This window comes from Bidens hawaiensis, unplaced genomic scaffold, assembly GCF_021521415.1.
Source record: "Bidens hawaiensis isolate Kalapana, Puna unplaced genomic scaffold, B.hawaiensis_p1.1 tig00042501_1, whole genome shotgun sequence".
In the NCBI taxonomy this organism is placed as follows: Eukaryota; Viridiplantae; Streptophyta; class Magnoliopsida; order Asterales; family Asteraceae; genus Bidens; species Bidens hawaiensis.
Window position 1 is genome coordinate 44,630 of NW_027505790.1, and position 17,041 is coordinate 61,670.

The following is a 17,041-nucleotide window of genomic DNA, read 5'->3' on the forward strand; positions in this document are numbered from 1 at the left end:
TGATTCGCCAATCGTCTATGCGAAGTACAATAAGGAGAACAGTTGTTGGGCCATTCGAAGATACAGCGGAGATCTCATATATCTCTCTCATCACGAGCTGAAATCGTTGCCAGAGCTTGACATCAATTATCTTCGCAAAGATCTGGGCCGAGGAGAATATGATGATTCATTGGAAGGTTGGGTCACCACATATCTACATCATCAATCAAAGGTGGACTACAAAGACTTTGAAGTGAATAAGGGTCGCAAGTACAAGAACCCAAGAGAAATAGACCCAACTACTGGAGAGCCACGAACCATGTGGAGATACAGGGCGCCAAAAGACTGTCACGAAATTTATCATGGCGAGCCCTTCATTCCTAACACTCTTCGAGAATTTATTGGATGGGAATTTGACAATAAGACCGGTGAAGTCGTCATCCACTGCCGAAACATGCACGAGATACGCGTGTTTGACGAGCACGAGGTTATGGGACTACATATGGAGGACGTGTTGAAGCTCTACCACTCACCGTTGGGAACCGTCGAGGATCCTGGTCGTCAGAACACAAACCGGATAGTTGAAGCCTTCAACAAGTTCGTTCGAAGACTTGTTGAACTTCCACTGACCGAGGACGAATGTCTGGTCTACGACACCGACGGATTTCAATACTAAAGACTAGAGGGAGATTGTTAGGTCCCTTTTTGTATGATTAGTCTTTTGTATTGATGTATTTATATATTTAGGCCTATTGTTCTTTTTGTATATTATGGACTAAGAGAAATATGTAAACAAGCCCATTGGGCATTTGATATGACATGTTTCTCATGCATGCTCTTTTATAAATAGAGAGCATGCCATGAGAAAAACAACCTTTTGCCAAAAACTCTAACTCACACATACTTACTTTCTCAGTAATTCTCTCTCTCTCCCTCTCTCTCTCTCACTTCCTTAACCAAAAATAAGTCTCAAGATCCGAGACCTCTTAGGTGACTTAGTGTGATTTCTGCTAGCACTAAGTTCGGTTGATTCAAGACACGTTGTTAGATCCACCCATGCCTTGGGACCTACACACGTGTTCTCTATCTGTTAATGACCAATGCTGTTTGTTTTTCATGAGTGGTGCACCAGGCTACCCTCTCGAGTACAAGACTATGTGGGCGATCCTGAGCATGCTCTTTTTCTCATACCAAAAATCCCAAATAATTAAGTTATTTGGTGTGTTTGAATGTCCCATTTGTCTGTTACCATCTAATGGTCGCGTATGGATGCACAATGTGTGAGTATCATGTTGATATCAATTGTGCATTCATACCCAAAGAAATCACACATGACAGCACATCCAGATCATCTCCTCTTAAAAGTAAAAGTTTCAGAAAAGCTATCGGAAACATATTGCAGTGTGTGTGAGTACTCGATGAAAATGGAATCAGGATTTCACTGTCCATCTTGTGATTTTTACATTCATGTAGAGTGTGCTTTGTTATTGCCTAAAGTGATTAAGCACGTACAAGTGTGATAAACATCCACCGACCCTAAGATACCATCCCGTGGAGAACCATATTAGCCAATACTTTTGTGAAGTATGTGAGGATGAGTTTAGCCCTTGGCGATGGTTCTATCATTGCAGCACATGTTCCCAGTCTACAAATGTTGCTTGTGCGCCCTTTATATGTGAGTATAAGCAAACTACATAGGCAGATGATCATAGTGTCTATAAGTTTCTCAATATCAAATTTGGAGGGTCACTTGAGATCAAAGATCACTCACATCGCTTGGCTTTTGTTCAAGGGCTTGAGAGTGATGGCGATTGGTGTAAGTGTGTTACAAAGTTGCAATACAAGATGATCTTTAAGTGCTTAGAGTGCAAGTATGCAGTTGATTATGAGTGTGCTTCTTCAATGGTCAGTTGATCGAGTTCTTTGGATTATACTTTGGTGTGACCGTAGTACTATTGTAAATTTGTTATATATGTGGTAAATTCTTTTGAATAGTTTGGTATTTTCATACCAAACACTTTTGTCACAATTTCATTTTAAAGCGTTATGAGTTTTACATTATATCAATGAATCCATGATATTAAAATTATCTTCTTAATTAGTTTTGAATTTATTTCTTATTTCTGTTTTGATCTAACAGATATGATTAAAATACAAAAATTCAAAACATCTAATCTAATCTAAGTACTATATTATATATTAAAGCAACATGATTTTTCTACATGCTATTATTCTAGGACTTCCACATAGGATGCCACATAGATGTCATATGAGCAGTTTCTTATTTTATCATCTTTTCTTCTAAACACAATATGGAACACAAACCTGTTTAGTTATGTTATAACCCATAATCCAGTTTCTCTTCAAATACAACCATCTTCATATAGTTTCTTATTTTATCATCTTTTCTTCTAAACACAATATGGAACATGAACCTGTTTAGTTATGTTATAACCCATAACCCAGTTTCTCTTCAAATACAACCATCTTCATATGAAGATAACACTTTGTAAAATTTTGAAAAATAAATTATTGTGTGATACTAGTCTCGAACCCATGACCTCATGTTTCAAAATATAGATGCTTACCAACTCCAGTTAAGTAGTTACTGTGTTGGATTTTTTGACTTATAAATGATATATTGTTAATTCACTTATAATTAATACGAGAAAATCAAGTTAACATCCAATGTTGTATTCAAAGAGGCTTTTAGAGATTTTTGAATTATAAAATTTTGTTTATCATTATTAATATCTTATGAATCTATAACGTATGTTATCATGTATATTATTAAATTTAATTTTTTTGTTGTTTTTAACCACCCGTGTATCACACGAGCTCTATCATAATATCTAATAATTCTGTGGGAACTAAATCCAATGTTAAAACAAACGTATAAAATCAAATTGGTTGACTCAAATAAAAATCCATTCAATTTGGCAACAAAATATTAGGATTTAAAATTGCCCAACAATTGTTTAAAGAATTGAAATAATTCGTTTGTAACAACGACCACGAAATGTTAAATATTCTTAGCTATCAAAAAAAAAAATCATTTTTTAAGATTATTAGGGGCAATTGTATATATCCTAGTGCAAATTTCATTAACTGTATTTTTATCTAACCCAAAACTAAAATTACATATATTACCTTCATTAATGATAAAAGTATCAAATCTACCCATTTTAAAAAGCTATATTAAAAATAAATTATAAAATTACCATTTTACCATTATTTTTATTAAAAATTTAAAATTTCTCAAATACTCATATTTTAACAAATTTTGTTTTGTTGTTTTCACAAATACATTTTCTTTTTCTTTTTTTAATCTTTTTTTAGTAGCATTCATAAAACATACTAGTGACAATTATTAAAATGAAAAACAAAAATGCGAAAGTTTAAATCCATTACAGTACCAAAAAAATCATTTTAAAAAAACAGTCTCCAAATTGAAAAAAAAAATGTTTATAATTTAAATTGTGATTAACTAGTTCCTTAAATGTTTATAATTTAAATTGTAACGAGTTGAATAAAAGATATAAAATTAGGCACAAAGTAAAAAAAAATAGCAGTTTCGACCCCTATTATTTTCAAGTGATATGTGGCCTACTTGAGTTTGAAGACCGTGAATTTATATTTAAAAAAAAAAAAGACGACTGAATTTCTTCAATTTGCCAGTGGTGATATTTTTTAGATATTTATTACCACGTCAATATAAAAAAATGTCCACTTTTGAAATTTGAAAGCCAAATGAGTTAAAGGTGTCAATGACTGTAGCAAAACAGTGCCTACAACATTTAATTGCAAGAACATTCACATCTAAAACACTAAATTTTGTGATTGTGTTTTTCTATAATTTAGAGAATGGTTTAGGATGTTGTAAGTAGATGTGAGAGAAAATGCAGTGATTTTTCTGTATATTTGAAAAGCTACTGTTCATCCTTATAATTTTTTAATATTCGTTGAAAGTGATTGTGGGTGAAATAGAGAAAAAATAATGACAAACGTATATAAAAGTATTATTTAATTTGAAAGAAGGGAGAAAATGTAATGTTTTTTAGTGTAATTTTGGATTTAGAGATAAAAGATGCGATGATAATGCTCTAAAACCATCACCAATAAATATTCACTATTGGATGCCTACATGGTACTTGCCTCACAAAAACACCCTCTTTCTCCTCCTTTAATAAGAATCTCTTTACACTATCTTTCCTCCACGTCACACCAATCTCTTCTTCACAACATCTTTTTTTTTTTTTCTCAAAAATCTTCTATAGTAAATGCTCTAAGATGTTAAAACTCCAACTGTAACAAAAAACATGACTTAATCAACAAAACAACATGACTTAATCAAACTAAATAAATACTCACTAAACAAAATTATGGCCTAACAAAGACCTTTTTGTAACTAACTACTGGCAATGCTACTTTGGTAAAAAGCAACTACAACTAGAAATTGCTATTAGTTATGGCACTGCCAATCTGCCATGCCAACATAAAACTAAAAAGCTTTTGTAATTATAGTACTTAAATTATTCTGTTTTTCGTGCAATATTATGTCGCTGGTCATGCTAGAACGGCCACAACGTCCGGGGTGGAAAACTAGTTTTAACTCAAAACACATCTTATAAAAATAGTTACAAAACTGATGCATGTTTATAATTTTGTAATAAAAAGAAGGAAAGAATATATTAGAGATGCAAATGGGTTGTAGCTTACAATAAGTTTACTTTCCTTTCTGCCCAATTCAAGAATGGAATATAATTAAAGCCTTTGTATGCATGCTGAGGAAGGAAGGAATCAAAATGTGAGTTTGGAAAACGAATGAAAATGAAGCCTGAACCCAATTAGAATGTTTGAAACCCAAAATATTTAGGATGGGTATATGGTTGAGTAATCGAGTATACTTTTGAATTTTTCCACATTTATGAGTCGAGTATGGGATCTGATGATATGCTTGTTTACCTCCGATACCAAATAACCTATATGTGTTAATTTTACCCGATTATATACATGGTATGATTTTCTTTTTTTTTTAATTATATATTATGAAACTTGAAAGCAAGTGCATCTGTTTGTACTTAGGTATTTGTCAAAACCCTTTTGGATTTATATATTATGAAATATATATACATTTTAATCACTTGAGACATTTTATTGTAATTATGATATATGTGAATGATTAACTTACCCAATGGGTATTTGGCCAGGCATACCCTACCTGACGGTATTTTAAATAAACTGATGGGTATATCCAAAACTCATGAGAATGCCTGATATCTGAAATGGTTTGAACTGTATATATATGGTTAAATTTTTATAATATGGTATGAGGGATTATCTAAACATGTCCCATTGCAATCCCTAGTTTAAACTTTAAAAGGAATGAGGTTTCTTATTGAATGGTTTATTCCTTTCGTGTAACCAAACATATTCTTTTTCATTCCCTTTTAAAAGATGGATTGGTTCTCACACATTATTAGTCTCTTCGCGAAACTTACTCATCGATCTCAGAAAGAAATTTCATGGACACTACTATTGGTATGTTACTTGTTCTTTCACTATATGTACACACACGTATGTTTTTTAGTGTTTATATAAGAAATCTACTAATTCTAATAAAAATAATAACTTGGGACACATGTCATGAGGTTCATTTCTAATCTAAATTTTCCGCTTAAATTATTTATTTATTTTTAATGAAAACATATTTATGTCAATGTAATAAAAACAAACCGATCCATCATTTAATCATATAACTAATTACCTAAATTATAGAAATTAAAAATATGCGGGTATTTATGACAATAAAATGAAAATAATCTTTAACAAAATCAGATCTATCTTTTTTTTTATTAAATCATTTTATACACACTTCGAGTGTAGGAGATAAATATGATAAAATTAAATGAACGATATTTATATTTATAGGTCTAAGATGATAAATACAAGAGGAAATTACAAATGAATAACAATTTTATTCTCATATATTCGTTAACTTCTATGGTTTCATGGAATTTTCATCCATCTCTTTCGAAACTATAATACAAAAGCGTGTTTTATTCATATTAATTTTATATATGAATTTTTTTTATGTCACTCATAATGAAATATCTTATCATCATTTGTTAGGATTCGTTATTTTTTTTAAAAAAAATATAGCTATGACTTATAAAATATCAGGTGCATCTTTTTTGTGATTATGAAGAAATTGCGTGAGAATACACGACGTGTTCATATGAATATTCTATCAGAAAGTATAATATAATATAAACTTATAAAACCATTTAATTTGATAAAATATAGGATTTTTTTTTAATTTTAATTTAACCATTTAACTTTTATAGCTTAATTGCGTTTCTTTTAAGCATCTCGTGTATCACACGTGTTCTAAAGCTAGTAAGAAAATAGATCAAAGAACAATATAGAATAACTCAAAATCTCAAATAGTGGGAGTAGCTACCTATTATTGTTGTTATAGAGTGCGTACTTATATGAACAATTTGTGAAACTTTGGCTGTTGAAATCATGAACTTTTACATGATATCAAAAAAGCAATTTTAATCAATTCAATGATATACTACATATAACTATTTCATTTATGTAGTTGCTAAGGACCAATTTCACCATTTTTCTCATGAGCATCCGCTCAGCCTTGTGCATCTGCAGCAGCCGAATCACATAAATAAAAATCTTGACGATGAAGATGAAGACGAAAATGAAGGTGAAGATGAATTTGTGGAAGAAGAGCATCATGGTGGGCAATGCCACATGTGTAATGAAGGGATCTACTCATATCATTTGTGTTATTACTATTGCGAGTCTTGTGACTACTCATTGCACAAATTTTGTGCAGAACTACCCATGACCCAACAAAACCATCCATTACATCCTGGACATGATCTTACCATGTCGAAGGTATATCAGCATTCCGGTTCACGTTATTATCAAAATACTGATTTTGAGTGGAAGTGTTTTGTTTGTAATCTTATGTGGAAGAATACCTATAATTATCATTGTTCTATTTGTAAGATTAGCATGGACATAGTATGTGGAACTATGTCAGAACATAAGATAAACCACCCCGGTCACCCTCACCAACTAGAACGAATGTTCTGGCCTATAGTATCCACCTGTGTAGCTTGTGGTAATAAACACGAAGGTGTCTTCTTTCGGTGCACCACTTGTAGTACGCTTCTGATTAACTTGGACTGTGTTTTGTTGCCCACCAAGTTACTAATACAAAATCATACTAATGGGATTTTCACTCGTTCTCATCCACTTAGCCTTGCATATTCCTTTCCTTATTCAGATAAAGAAGACAAATTTAATCCATATTGTAGAGTCTGTGATAAGAGATTCTATGAACATTTATGGTTTTACAAATGTGATAAATGCCGATATTACGCGCACGTTGATTGTGCAACTTCAAAGAGAGAGCCATTTATGTCCATCATCCTACCTGCAAGTGAGAAATCTATTTCTGTTTTTTATTTTAGTTGATAGTTTGTATGGGGATTATATTAGTCTAATATCTAGTGCATCATTCATCAGGGCTTGGCAAAACTTACAAAAATTTTAAAGAAGATGAATACCCGAATCTTCTCAACTGTCCATTTCATGATGAAAGTGACAACCTTTTGAAGCATCACAGTTCTAATCAAAAAGAGTTTATCAACAAACAACTTGATGGTGAAATACTCAACCATTCTAGTCATCAACACCCACTCATCCTTGTCGACAAGCAAACTTCGGTTGGTAAAAATATGGTTTCTTTGCATGACCCCATTAAAAGAATTCAATTATTATGTGATGGATGTGTGAAACCAATCATGACAACGCCATTTTACGTGTGTTGCCAACATGCTGACGGACAATGTTGTTTTGTTCTTCATGAGAGGTGCGCCAAGCTACCCTCTCAAGTACAAGACTATGCGGGCCATCCTGAGCATACTCTTTTTCTCATACAAAAAATCCCAGATAAGTTATTTGGTGTGTTTGACTGTGACATTTGTTGGTTACCATCTAATGGTTTCGCGTATGGATGCACAAAATATTATGTTGATATCAATTGTGCATTCATACCCAAAGAAATCACACATGATGCTCATCCAGATCATATCCTCTTAAAAGTAAAATTTTCAGAAAATATATCGAAAGCGTATTGCAGTGCGTGTACGTACACGATGAAAAAGACATGGGGATTTCATTGTCCATCTTGTGATTTCTACATTCATGTAATGTGTGCTTTGTTATTGCCTAAATTGATTAAGCACAAGTGTGATAAACATCCTCTGATCCTAAGATACAAACCAGCGGAGAACCATATTAGCGAATACTTTTGTGAAATATGTGAGGATGAGTTTGACCCTTGGCAGTGGTTCTATCATTGCAGCACATGTGCCCAGTCTATACATGCTGCTTGTGCACCCTTGATATGTCACTATGAGCAAGCTACGTATGCCGATTATGACAGATGTGTCTACAAGTTTCTCAATGTCAAATTTGGAGGATCACTTAAGATCAAAGATCACCCACATCGCTTGGCCTTTGTTCAAGGGCTTGAGAGAGATGGTGAGTGTTTTGAGTGTGATACAAAGTTGCAATACAAGATGATCTTTAAGTGCTTAGAGTGTGAGTATGCAGTTGATTACAAGTGTGCTTCTTCGTTGGTCGGCTGATCCAGTTCTTTGGCTTATAACTTGGTGTGGCCGTACTATTGTAAATTCGTAATGTATGTCCAATAAATTCTTTAGATTAGTTTGGTTTCAACCATTCACATGATTATTCTTGTGATCTATGTTTAGTTTATATTTTTGATGCGTTTGAGTTTATATTTATGAATTCTATTTTCATGCCACAAGTTTTTACAAATATCATTGAAATCATGATATTAGAATTATCTTAATAGTTTTGAATTTATTCTGATTTCTGTTTTGATCTAACAAATATGATCAAAATACATAAATTCTTAAACTGTTATATCCAACAATTTCAATTCATTGGAACTATATTCAATGTTAATACAAACACATAAAATCAAATTGGTGGACTCAAATAGAAATCCATTCAATTTGGCAACATTAATAGGATTTAAAATTGCACATCAATTATTTTAAAATTTTCAAAATAATTTGTTCGTAACAACGATCTCATATCGATATGTCTCGTAATGTTAAATAAAACTTGTTTTTAAGATTACTAGGGTCAATTGCATACATATATCCCGTGTAGACTTCATTAAATGTATATTTATCTAACCCAAAACCAAAATTACATATATAATATTATTATGATACCATTATTTTTGTTAAAACTTAGAAATTTCTCAAATACTCATATTTATCCATTTTTAACAAATTTTGTTGTCGTTTTCAGGCCATCCCTGAAAATGCTTAGGTTTTTAGGGACCTTGTGCGAGTAAAAAAAAGGCCCCTAATAAAAACTTATATAAAAAAAATCAATAATAGGACCATAACTATGATTAATTTTTCATTGTGTGCAATGACGAAAGAAGAAACTTTCAGATTGAGAGTTAATATACGTACCCACACGGTATATTATAATTGCTTTTTCCTAATATAAAATATTAAAAGGACGATCAAACTAAAAATCTAAACATTATTATAAAAATCAAATAAACATACAAGTAAAGATTAATAAAACGTAAAATAGTTTTTAAATTATTAAATAGTGCTCAATTGCTAATTATTGTTATTAGGATTACTATTATACATTATTATATATTTCCCACTTTATGTGGAAAAATAACTTTAAAATGTTTATAAACATAGACCACACATTGGCTTTTTATTATTTTGACTTAATTATAATATAAACCTCATCGTATAGTATACTGTGCGCCTCATCTTCTTCATTTGCATCTATCACACACATCTAATTTGCAGTAGACCCTTTTTTTTACATTTTCTTCTCTTACTTCGGTGCTCTTTGCTCCTACAACCCTCTACTCTAGCTAACAATTTTGGAGCCAACTTCGTTATTTAGTCAGGCCTTCCTAATTTTTTACAAATACTTTTTTTTCCTTGTTTTAACAATCATAAAAAAATAGACAATTATCAAAATGAAAAACAAATGCCAAAGTTTTTAACCCATTATGATACCAAAAAAAATCATCCCAAAAACCACCCACCAAAACTCAAGGTAACTAAAAAAATACAGTATTAGTAATAAATCAAACTGAGAAACAAGTTCTCTCACAATTCCATATTTTCTTTAGTGAAATGAGCTAGTCATATATAAACTGCTTTAAAATCATACATAGTATATTAATTATATCAAAGCCAGAAAAAAAACAAAGCGAAAAACCGGGCAACTCCCATCTTTTCATAAATTTTGTTCATATCTTAAATCCTACTAAAACAAACAACTCTAGATATACAAGTAAAAACATAAAAGTATCTCACTTGTGATGCATAAATTTTCATTCATTATACAAACCGTAACAATTTGGAGAGCGTTTAGGGTTCGGGATTTCAGGGTTGTTCTTCCTTTTGTGATTCAGAAGCCGTGTTGTTCGCATTGTCTTCCTCAACCACGTTCTTATTCTCAACTTCTTTGGCATCTGCAACTACTATTCCGTTGTTTTCAATGGCAGGTGAATCGTCGGTCTCTTTTGTTTCAGCATTTTGAACTCTTTTTGGTAAATGTCTTGAGTAAGATGTTGTCAAAAGACGATTTAGTCCCTCAAACAAGTTATTGCCATCCGTGATAAGCGAAGATCCTCCAGGGTAGCATCTTCCAAAGCATGTAGCACAATGCGGATACGTCACCTGAATCAACCAGCTCATATATTATTTAATTATTATATTCTTATCATTATATAATAATACAATAGAAGGGGTGGCGTACCTCTATGAACGCTCGGCACAGAGACAGGAAAAGAACAGACTCGTTTTCCCTAAGCACCCTGGTCGTGTTGTATCTCAATAACGAATCAGAAACCGTGTGAAGCCCCTTCACTAATTCTTGAGCAAGTATATGTTTTAAACTAATCGGGGCGCAGGGCCGGAGCTCATTCATTGCAGCAGATACACCTGGTTACACACATTACAACTTATTATCGAACCTACGAATCTGTAATATGTGAGCAAAAGAAAAGATTAAAAAAAAGTTATTTAAAACTTGCCATTAACAAAAACAGCAAGAGGTGGATGTTCCATTAAATTAGGAGGTGGTGTAACATCTTCCTGGCCTTCTTCACCATAACTATTGGTTGAGAAACCAACTGCTGGTAACGGGACCCATCGATGAGAACCCAAAACTAACTGTTATAAAAAAAAAACTTGTAAATGATGAATATGGGTAACTTATTATGGCCGGTAAGATATTTTCACCTGAAAATTCTCCACTGCGGTGTTCATATTCTTTGAAAACAGATTTAGAACAGCCCTGCACAAATGTAAAAAGTCAAAGTTGTAAACTTTGTGATCCAAGAGGACCAGGACTAGAAATAATTTATTATTTTTATACAAAAAAAAGTAGCTTACTCTTCAAAAAGAGGCGGAAGCAGGCCACGAAAATCCAATCCAACCCAACCGAGCCCCATGGCACAATACTGTGAAACAAAAATAGGATCAATATTTAGTTTTAAAAAATTAATATTATAATTGTGTAAAGCATACCATGCACTGATCCAATATATTGGACAAAGATCCGCCTTCGGTTATCTTTGGGAGCATAACTTTGAGAGTTTTAAGGTGAGAAGAAATCTGATGCATGGCCCAGCTGAAAAGAAGTCCACCATCATAATTCTCTTCACTTCCTGATGTGTCATCAGCAAATATGGCACGGTATTGGTTAACAACATCAAACAGATGCATCCTGTGACAGTTTACCATCCCTTTTAAGTATTCATAAGCATTTCTCTGATCTAGCTCATCAAGAATCCCAGATAACCATGATTCTCTGCACCTTAAAAACTGCCACCATCAAAAAGATTGCCTTCAGTTGAAATGATGCCAAATAGGTGACTTAATTAAGTTAATGGTTAAATACGACATGGATACCTGTAGGCGCATTTCATACTCACTATATACTCCTATTCTTCTCAGATATCCAATAATGCGAAGACATTCTGGCAACTGCAATACAGAAGAAACTTTTTAAAACAGAATTTAATTATTCCCATCAACATTATTCACTTTCAAGCATCAAAGAATCAATCAAAATACAAGAAGTTTGTGACGTGTGGCTATAAACTTACCTGAATATTTGATCTTAGTTTTTGAAGAAGCTGTAAGAGCAGAGACTGGGTAATCTCTCGAACTTCTACAGCAAGTGCTTGAATGACTGGTAATCTTTATGAAAACATAATAGAAAAGCAGAAAAACAATCGGTAGTTAGTAAATATGGAACTTATTAATATAATGTTATGAGGTGACTTTGTGAAAAGATAAAGAACAGAAAAACTTACTTTGGGTGCATTGTAGACAATTTGCTAACATATGCTTCCAAATCTAATGCTTCATCATAATTTCCATTCCTCACACATCTAAAAATGGTTCAGATTTAAAGATTATGAGAAACCTTGAAATACATTGAACAAGATTGGATATTTGAAATTCACAACTAAATGTGTTTCCAGATCGGCTCAATGCAATCATATGTATACTATATGCTATGAAAATGTGAATCTATATACTTGGATTATTATACACTTGCAACTTTAGATCTTAAGAATAGTAGCCACTAGTTTAAATTTTAGCATGTTTTCTCTAATTGTAGGTCAAAAACATACGTGTCCATAAGCTGAGGAATTTCAAGTAAGTCAAGCAAAGTACTATGATTTGCCAGCAGTGTTTGGTTCATCTTTCTCTTCTCCAAAATCTGTTCTGCAGAATCAATGAACTCAGAGCAGCCCGCTGTTAGCTTTGGAACCTCAGCTATCTGCACGAGAATTTATTATTTTATTATTATAAATTTAATAACAGATAAAGTATGCAAGCAAAAATAATAATCATCAAAAAATAATCAAGTTTCTTGTATCGTGTTCCCATGGCTGAAACAGTGATGATACATTAAATTTTCTTCATGATCATTAAACATTATATTAGTTTCAAATTTTGACATAAACTTTCGAGGGTATATCATAATCTTATAAAATAGTCTACGAATTAAAGGCAAAATCCAGAGAAGTGAATGCTATTCAGCATCATTGAAAGCCCAAATTCTCACCTTTACAACCACCCCCACACTATCCACCTCATGAAAGATTAATGCAAAAAGAATGTACACTTAAGCACATGCCTCCACTAATGTTACTGATCTCAGGCCACTAAAACTAATTTAAGTTTGTAAAATGAGCAAAATGATACATTTTGGTTTTACTATCCTAATCTAATCTAACATGCTCCTAAATTTGCATGTCACGATAAAATGTTATGTTATAGTGTTATACACCATAATCGATACACTCGTTTATCTGATACTTGCAACCTCCAACTCAAAAGTATGTATTGGTGGGTTGTATGATTAACTTCCTACTGTTAAAGAGAAATTTAAATACATTATGGTATTCAGTTAATATTGTAAGATCTCATAGTTATGCCATATGAGACCTGATATAAATCAATTAGCAGTATATAAATAAATTAAATATTTGATACTGTCTAATTTAGTCCCAGCCGAAATAAAGCCCTAATTATCATCCAATCAAAGGCAATAGGTCTTTCTGTGAACCTGACGTGCTAAGGGTGTGTTTGGTTCACGAAACTTTTTCAAATGACTTGGAATTTATCAAGGGAATTGGAATTGAAACTTTTCCAAAAGAACTTCAAATTTATGAAAGGGATTTTGAATTTGTGAGCGCGTTTGGTTCGTAGAATTATATGGAAGGTATTGGAATATATCAAAATAATTGGAATCTATCACGATGACCACAACCTACTGAACACGCGACCGACGCTTGGCACACTAACCAGCACCACACGCGTTACCGGCACGCATAACTGGTGTTTCCTGGCACTGGATGCGTTAACCAGCGCAAGACGTGTAGCCGGTTACTATGCTGGGCGCGTAATCAGCACTGGACTTGGTCTGAAAACTAAGCCCTGGTGTATTATTCAATGGCAGGCAATAGTTCTTTCTGTATACCTTACGTCCTTAGTTTTCAAATCTAACTTTCATCACGAATACATATACAAACCTAATAACCTAATTCACTCTAAATTTGTAAATTCACATACAACCAAAGCCCTAGCTATCAGATAGAACCAATTTATATAAACCTAACAAATACATCTACAAGCATAACGAATACATATACAAACCTAACAAATACATCACAAATACACATATAAAACCTAAGAACCTAATTGACTACACATATACAAACCTAACATATGCATCACAAACATTCAGCAGTATACACTTCAATTTCACATTTCAACAAACTCCTAATAATCAAATACAAGCAATATACCAACGACTCGAGGTGTTTATCAATAGACGAGACTTCCTGCCGAATCGAAACCAACGCATCCGCTGCGGAAATGAACGAGCGGTAGTTATTCACCGCAACCTCCTGCATCTGTCTCCGAATTCGCTCCGCATCGACTCGGAGCAGCTCCGGTTCCTTGTGCAGCCGATCCAGAGTGAAGGACAGGAGTTCCGATACGTACGGTTGCTGAGACGCGGAGGCTAACGGCAGCAGCTCCGTCATGGCTGCTGACGTGGACTCGTCGGCGGTTGGACTTCCGATCTCCATTGTTGATGATCTGGATCTGTGTGAAGTGTGTGTGTGTGTAGTTGGTTATTAAGTTTGGAGTGTTGGCATATACAGTCCCTCAAGTTTTTGTTTTTTCATATGTGTCCTCTTTATTTTTATTATTATTTTTTTTGTTTTTTTAAGCATGTTTTTAATTGTATTTGTGGTAACATCGATCTATAAAGTTTAGTTTTCAAAATCTTCTAAAAATTAAGGAAATTAGGAAAGCAAAGCTCCAAATGTGACTAATAGTTGTGAGTATAAACACCATAATAGCCGTTAAGAATGAACAATAGCTGACTCAAGAGAGCGAAATAAAGCTAGGGCTTTAGGCCTCCATTACATTAAGGCTGCGAAATCCAAACATATATTATATGCAGGTAATTTAGACTTTGAGATTAGTGGGATGGGGTTTATGGTTAATTATGTGCATACACGAATGGCATAGGAATCAATGAATCATATGACTGAAATATATATATATATATATATATATATATATTTTAAAGGGTCATAATAATAATAATTATTATTATTATTTTATTTGGGTCCTCAAAAGGCATAAGACGGCCCTGCTAAGAACAAGACTGTGCGACTTGTATGTATTATTATTGATAAATCAAGATTTTCCATGTATTTTATTACTTTAAGTCATAAGATCATTAAAGTTGTCAATGTGTTTACCAAACGTTGATGATGGAACATGGTACTAATCATATGCATTACACTAAAACTTTTTACATTCCTCAATTGTTGAGTTTATGTTAAATTTGTATGACTAGGAAGTCCGTAACAAGCTGGTAACAACTAGAGCTCGAGCTAGTAATAACACGAGCCAATTTCAAGCTTGTATTCGGCTCGTCTCCAACTCAAGTCAACTTACCCCGAAAGGTGGACTTGCTTTACTCAGTTTTGATGATTTTAAATTTTACATCTATAAAAACCTCAAATAACAAGTTAACATCAATCTCAAATATTGCAATCCCAATCCCAATCCCAACTACCAATATATCAACAAGCGAGTTAGTCAAGTCAAATTAAATAGACTTATTATAAAACTAAGAAATCAACTTATATTCAACTGAATTATTTATATAAAAGTAAAAAATATTACTATATAACAAATATTTATTCTATCACTCTTACTCACACTATAACACTATACCAATAACTTAGAGCAAATTACAAATGATTTCTCATATAAAAAAAAAATCATACTTTTTTTCCTCCAAATTTCCAAAACATAACACTCCTTAGTCTTAAACTAAGTAACATGTAACACATACAAATAACGTTACAACCCACAAAACCCCTACATAACAAGAACCAGCCTTTGAATCATACATGTAATACGGATACGGATACGGATAATTATTTTGTCCTGTGGAACCACCACCAAATCCACCACCAGCCGCGGGCGTCGAAGGGAAATACACAAGTCTAGGTGACGGTGGTCCGCCTCCGCCCAATGTGATATAAGCTGGTGGTGGAGATGACTTTGCCATGACAGGCGGAGGTACACCTTCCGGTAAATCAAAGTAGTAAAACCGCCGTGAAGGTGGATCGTGGTGGGCTGGAGTTGGAGACGGTGGTGGCTTTGACACGGTGGCCGGCGGAGGAATTGGAAATGGACCAAATGGTGGTGGTATTTTGAATGGAGGTGGTGGTGGCACGGTGGTGGTGGTGGGGGTGGATGGAGGAGACTCGCAAATGGGGACGCATGTGCCGCATAGCGAGCCAGTAAGGTCTTTGGCAGCAGCCGTCGCTATGGCGAGTATGAAGAAGCTTGTGAACAAGAGGTGTTTCATATGTGAAATGTTGTAGTTTGTATAAGATATGGGAGGAGTGATACTTGAGAAACTTGAGATACTTGAGAAATTTGGAGTGATACTCCAAATTTCAGGCTCCCCTATTTAAATGTTCAAATTATTTATGTGTTCAAGTTTCGTCACTAACTCGTAAAATAAAAACAATTCATTATATAAATATTAAAAACCAAAATGTCCTCCTCTAACATTTATCACTATTCATCAAATATGCTTAACTTATACACTACAATTTTCTACATGTACTAAGATTTGTCAACTTTAGTTCATTTAAGTTTGTCACACAATTTAATGAATATATTTTTTGTCCCTCAACTTTAATTAATTAAATTTAGTTCATTAAACTTTTGTCATGCAAGTTTAATATATATGATTTTCAACTCCTCTACCTTAATCACAAACTTTGGTTTATTAGATTTCTATCATAAAAGTTTTACATATATACTTTTTATCTCTCAACTTCGGTAATAGAACTTCAACCATTTTAATATAAATCTTTACCTTTTGG

General features: G+C 33.2%; 1 protein-coding gene across 1 annotated transcript; it reads right to left on the minus strand.

The window, feature by feature from the left end:
• Positions 1 to 10,407: 10,407 nt before the first annotated feature.
• LOC143615335 (conserved oligomeric Golgi complex subunit 8-like) lies at positions 10,408 to 14,717 on the minus strand. Its single transcript, XM_077088484.1, has 11 exons — positions 14,423 to 14,717; positions 12,740 to 12,888; positions 12,416 to 12,493; positions 12,206 to 12,299; positions 12,009 to 12,083; positions 11,625 to 11,921; positions 11,490 to 11,557; positions 11,337 to 11,391; positions 11,129 to 11,267; positions 10,852 to 11,036; positions 10,408 to 10,772 (listed from the first exon to the last, which is right to left on the minus strand). The coding sequence occupies exons 1-11, from the start codon at positions 14,705 to 14,707 to the stop codon at positions 10,476 to 10,478; spliced, it is 1,722 nt and encodes a 573-aa protein (XP_076944599.1). The 5' UTR covers positions 14,708 to 14,717; the 3' UTR covers positions 10,408 to 10,475.
• Between the last annotated feature and the right edge of the window lie 2,324 nt (positions 14,718 to 17,041).

Bases quoted from the DNA above. Each gene is read 5' to 3' on its own strand.
- LOC143615335 (XM_077088484.1), bottom strand. From the start codon at position 14,707: ATGGAGATCGGAAGTCCAACCGCCGACGAGTCCACGTCAGCAGCCATG. The intron at 12,889-14,422 runs GTATATTGCTTG...ATTCTCGTGCAG, and splicing joins ATAAACACCTCGAGTCGTTG to ATAGCTGAGGTTCCAAAGCT. The intron at 11,037-11,128 runs GCAAGTTTTAAA...GTGTGTAACCAG, and splicing joins TCTTGCTGTTTTTGTTAATG to GTGTATCTGCTGCAATGAAT.